We start from the raw sequence: 4,775 nt of genomic DNA, 5'->3' as shown, positions 1-4,775 counted from the left end.
CTGAATCTCGCATGCTGTTCTCTTTCCTTCTAGTTGAAGAATTTCCTCTCAGCCAGTCTTCCTGTGGTTCTGCGCGATGTCCGTTCCATCTTTTAGTTGTATTTTGAAGTGGTTGTTTGAGGCAGTTAACTCCGGTGTTTACCTATGCCGCCATCATGGTTTCTCTCATTTCTCCATTCTTGTAATGAGTAATAGACTATTACAAATTTTCAGGGAGGAAAAGAACGAAGAAAAGGGGTTGGGAATGGTTCCCACTTAGCTAAGTTGACCTTTCTCCACTCTCCTCCCTTCATAAGGTCTTGTGGAAGCCTAAAGCACAGAACCTCTTGAAACAAACATGGCTGGTCTTCAGGACAACACTCTGAGGATTGTTCTGGTGGGGAAAACCGGAAATGGAAAAAGTGCAACAGGAAACACCATCCTTGGGAGAAGAGCATTTGAATCTAAAGCTGCTCCCCATGCTGTTACCAAGGAATGTCAGAAAGCAGAGCGACGCTGGAAGGGGAGGAACCTTCTTGTTGTGGACACCCCAGGGCTCTTTGACACCAAGGAGAAACTGCAGACCACCTGTCAGGAAATCAGCAGGTGTGTCCTCTTATCCTGCCCTGGGCCTCATGCCATCATCCTGGTACTACCGCTGGGCCGCCACACGGAGGAGGAGCAGAGAACAGTTGCATTGATCAAGGCCATCTTTGGGGTGGCGGCCATGAAGCACATGATCATGTTGTTCACTTGCAAAGATGATTTGGATAAGACACTGAGTGACTTTTTAGAAGAATCAGATGTGGACCTAAAAAACATCATCGAGGAGTGTGGGTCCCGCTGCTGTGCCTTCAATAACAAGAATGCAGATGAAGCTGAGAAGGAAGCTCAACTGCAGGAGCTGGTGGAGATGATAGAGGAAATGGTGCAGAAGAACGGAGGGGCTCACTTTTCTGATGCCATTTACAAGGACACAGATGAAAAGCTGAAACGCCAGGCAGAAGCCTTGAAGAAAATCTATGCTGAGCAATTGGATAAGGAAATTAAACTAACAGAAAAGGAATGTGATCAGGGAAAAATATCACAGGGAGAAAAAGAGGAAAAAATAAAATTCCTAAAGATGAAGCATGAAGAACGAATTAAAGATATAAGGGAAGAAGCTGAAAGGAATATATTTGCAGATATTGTACAAAGGATTAGAAATATGCTTTCAAGTCTGTGGCATAGGTTTTTCAAATAGTGTATATTTTCTTTTTCATTTGCCATGATTTGTTACTGTGGAAGATTGTATTTTCAAAAAAATGGTTATAATAGTATCTTCTACACCACCTATTCTTCTTATAATCTCAGCTTGCTTTTCCTTTTGTTGAGTTATATGGGTCTGTGCCACTGCCTTGCAATTTCATGGACTTTGTGACTGATTTGGCAAATAGTGGATGGCTGTGACTTCTAAAGTTAGATATAGGAAGGATGCCTCCTTGCTCTCTCGGGTACGTGCCCTTGTCACTTGGCCACCAAAAATAAAAATAAAAATAAAAAATAAATAAATAAAGCTCACTGCTTTAGAGCAGGCCCATGCTCCTTTACAGGCATGAACTTTTTTAAAAAATATATTTTATTGATTTTTTACAGAGAGGAAGGATAGAGAGTTAGAAACATTGATGAGAGAGAAACATCGATCAGCTGCCTCCTGCACACCTCCTACAGGGGATGTGCCTGCAACCAAGGTACATGCCCTTGACCGGAATTGAACTTGAGACCTTTCAGTTCACAGGCCGATGCTCTATCCACTGAACCAAACCAGTTAGGGCCAGGTATGAACTTTTTATTTCTTTTTAAATGCTAAGGTTCCCCATGAGAGACTTGCAGTCAGCAGAGCAGTGGGCAGTGACAGCTGGACCCAGACTCAGCCCTTGATCCTGTCTCCAAGGCCCCCTTTTTCCTGACTTCCCAGATAGCTGAAGCAGACCTGCCTTGGCTCAGTTCTTTCCTATAACATTTCCAGAGCCAAAGCAGCCCCACCTAAGCACTCTGTTGTGGCTTCTTCTACCCAAACCCCTTCTTTTATTTCACTGACGGCAGCTTTAATAAACATACTCTCAAAATCACCTGGACTTGTGTTTTGAAATCTTTCCTGTACCAAATCAAGAACCCACACACTATGGGGTAAAAAGGAGGACATATCTAATACTGTCAACAATAAAGATTAATTTTTAAAAAAAGGAAAGGAACCCAAACACTACAGGCCAGCCTTAGGCAGATCCACTTTGGGCCGGTCCCTGTCCAGTAACACATGGACATCTGGGAGTTATGGAATTTTCTTACTGTTTTATCCCTCTTTTCTTTTTAAGGTACCTAACTTTAAATATCTATTAAAATGTTAACTTAAGAAGCTCTTCTCTGCCAAATATTTTTCCTTTGCCTCTGTAGATCCATCCTTTGCCCTCCTTCATGCTAGTTCTTTGCCCCAGGAGGCTGACCTATGTGGATCACATTGTTACCCAACCCGAAGGTTCTCCACTTAGGGTGTTGTACTCAAGAAGGAGACATGGTTGTCCCAAGGCAGTTTTATTTACTTGTAGCAAATTAAGGAAACATGGGATTCATATAAAAACCTCTGTCTCCTCAAAGGGAGGCTTGGCCATTCCTTACACTATTTGGTCAATTACATGTTGGTTTATTCTTTGCAGTTGGCTACAGTAATACTGCTGAGTTCTTGCCAAGATCATCCTGTTTATAGCTAGACTGGTGTATTAGAACATTTAGCAAGAGCAGCATTGAGTAAGAATTGCCCAGATCTTAAGACTTTTGTCCTCTCTAACAACATAGGCGAGAACTTTGGCTCTGTGAGTTTGGCCTGGCTTCTGCCTATGGGAAGTGCAAACAGGAGATCTCTTCTGGGTAGAAAAGCAAGGTTGGGGTATTTGTCCTCCTGCCTCTCATCCAGCAAGGCCATCTCTGACCAGCTGCAAGCCTAAGCCAAAAATCACACCTTCTCTACTCAACTCTTTTTCTGGGTTCCTGTTATCTTCACCCCTTTACGGTTAGGGTGCTATTTCTTCACTGTTGCCAGAAGTCTCCCCTGTCACTTGCATACCCTGTGTGCACAGCTTGTAGGAAACCCTTGCACTTGACTCTCAACCAAGTTCCTAATTAGAGTGGGCCATCTCTGCTGCTAGTATCCTGATTGATAATTCTTAACAATACCCACCATCTTTGCTCTTTCAGACGTACACTGACCATTACTAATGTTTCTTTTAAAAATCCCCTCTAGTGTTTCCTGACACCAGACTATCTCTCCTGACAGCTGAAATCTGTGTCATTGCCCAAGCGGAATGTTTTGTGTTCATACCTGATGAATCCATTAATGTATCATCTTTGCTTAATCGCATGAGAATACCAGTCAGCTCCCTGAGTGATCAGACCCCCAGATCAAGAGACTTGCAAAGTCAGTGGTTTGGGTCATGTTCTGAGTGGAAAATGTTATTCTTGGTTTTGGGAATTGGTGTCTTAACCTGTGTTTTTACTTGCGATTGTATTCTTGCTATGGCATATGGGGGAGTAGCTGCCAAAAGAGCCATTTCCATGCTTTTAAAGCCCCTTGCTGACCTATCAGGGCACATTTCATAAGAAGGGGGTGGCATATGAAATTGTGAAAGCCGATCAGTATGCATGAGTGTTGGTGACAGATGGACAAGAGTCTCAAGTCTGAGCAGTTCTTACTGAATGCTAAAATGTGGCACAATATTTTGCAGAGGAGCTCTAGTGGATGAATTTGACCTGAATGACTACTGATGAGTTTAGCCAGCTACAAAGAAAAAATCAACATGTAATTAATCAAACCATGTATATAGGCAATGGTTAAGCCTCCCTTAAGGAAGCAGAGCTTTGAAAAATATTCCCCTGTCTCCTTTACTTGTTACAACTGGAAATAAAACTTTTTTCCCACCAAGACTGTGTTCCTTTGAACCCATTGTGTCCTGTTACACTAGGGAACATCATGGAGAAGATGTGACCTCCCGTTGACCTGAAGCATGGACCAAATGGGCTTTCAGCTTGCCTTTTCCCTCCCAGGAGCTGCCTCAAGGACACAGCCTTGAAATAGTAATGTGTTGTTGAGACCATCAGGATGGTGTACCTGATTCAGCCCAGCTACATAATTTTTTCAAATCTGGCAGGCAAGTGCAGAGAAGATTTGTCTTTGGGCCACCCAAGACAAGCCTTGTAAGTAAATTTCTTAGCTTATTAAACTACCACCTACCCATCTGCCATGGCCTGCTTCTCTTTTGAATCTTTCCCTGCCCTCTACATGGGGGCTAGTTTCAGATTAAAACTCCGAGGAGTTTTGGAACCAACATGTGATTTTAAACAACAGTCTCATCTATGTTTTTAAGCAAATATAAAAAATGAAGTATCTGAACAATGAAGGCTCTCCAACCTCCCCTGAGAGGTCCTGGATCGTGAGAAGGTGCAGGTCAGGCCGAGGGACATCACTGGTTCACAATTGGGGCAGGGGAGGGACCACAGGGGGGCTCCAGGGTGTGTCTAGCCCATCTCACCCAGTCCCGATCAGGTCTGGCCAGCCAGGGAGGGAGCCCAGCAGGTTGGCCAGTCTGAGAGGGACTGTGGGAGGAATCCAGGCAATGTTCAGCTCATCTCGCCCAGTCCCCATTGAACAGACCCCAGAAGGAAGCTAACCTACCGGTCACAGCATCTGCCCTATGGTAGTCAGTGAGCATAATAGTGACTGGTCAAACAGTCAAAGAGTTGGATGGACAATTAGCATATGAGGT

General features: G+C 43.8%; 1 protein-coding gene across 2 annotated transcripts in view; it reads left to right on the top strand.

Moving 5' to 3' along the window:
• Positions 1 to 1,631, top strand: part of LOC102752468 (GTPase IMAP family member 7) — a 7,925-nt gene extending 6,294 nt beyond the window's left edge. For both annotated transcript variants that reach the window (XM_006762320.2, XM_015563015.1), the window contains one exon: positions 297 to 1,631. In XM_006762320.2, coding sequence (XP_006762383.1) covers positions 338 to 1,222 — 885 coding nt within the window. In that variant the 5' untranslated portion in view covers positions 297 to 337 and the 3' untranslated portion in view covers positions 1,223 to 1,631. The remainder of the gene's footprint in view (positions 1 to 296) is intronic.
• The last annotated feature ends 3,144 nt before the right edge of the window (positions 1,632 to 4,775 follow it).

The sequence above is a fragment of the Myotis davidii genome, unplaced genomic scaffold (genome assembly GCF_000327345.1).
Source record: "Myotis davidii unplaced genomic scaffold, ASM32734v1 scaffold5178, whole genome shotgun sequence".
Taxonomy (NCBI): domain Eukaryota; kingdom Metazoa; phylum Chordata; class Mammalia; order Chiroptera; family Vespertilionidae; genus Myotis; species Myotis davidii.
Note: the sequence above shows the minus strand (reverse complement) of the source record. Positions and strands in the feature narration are given on the sequence as shown.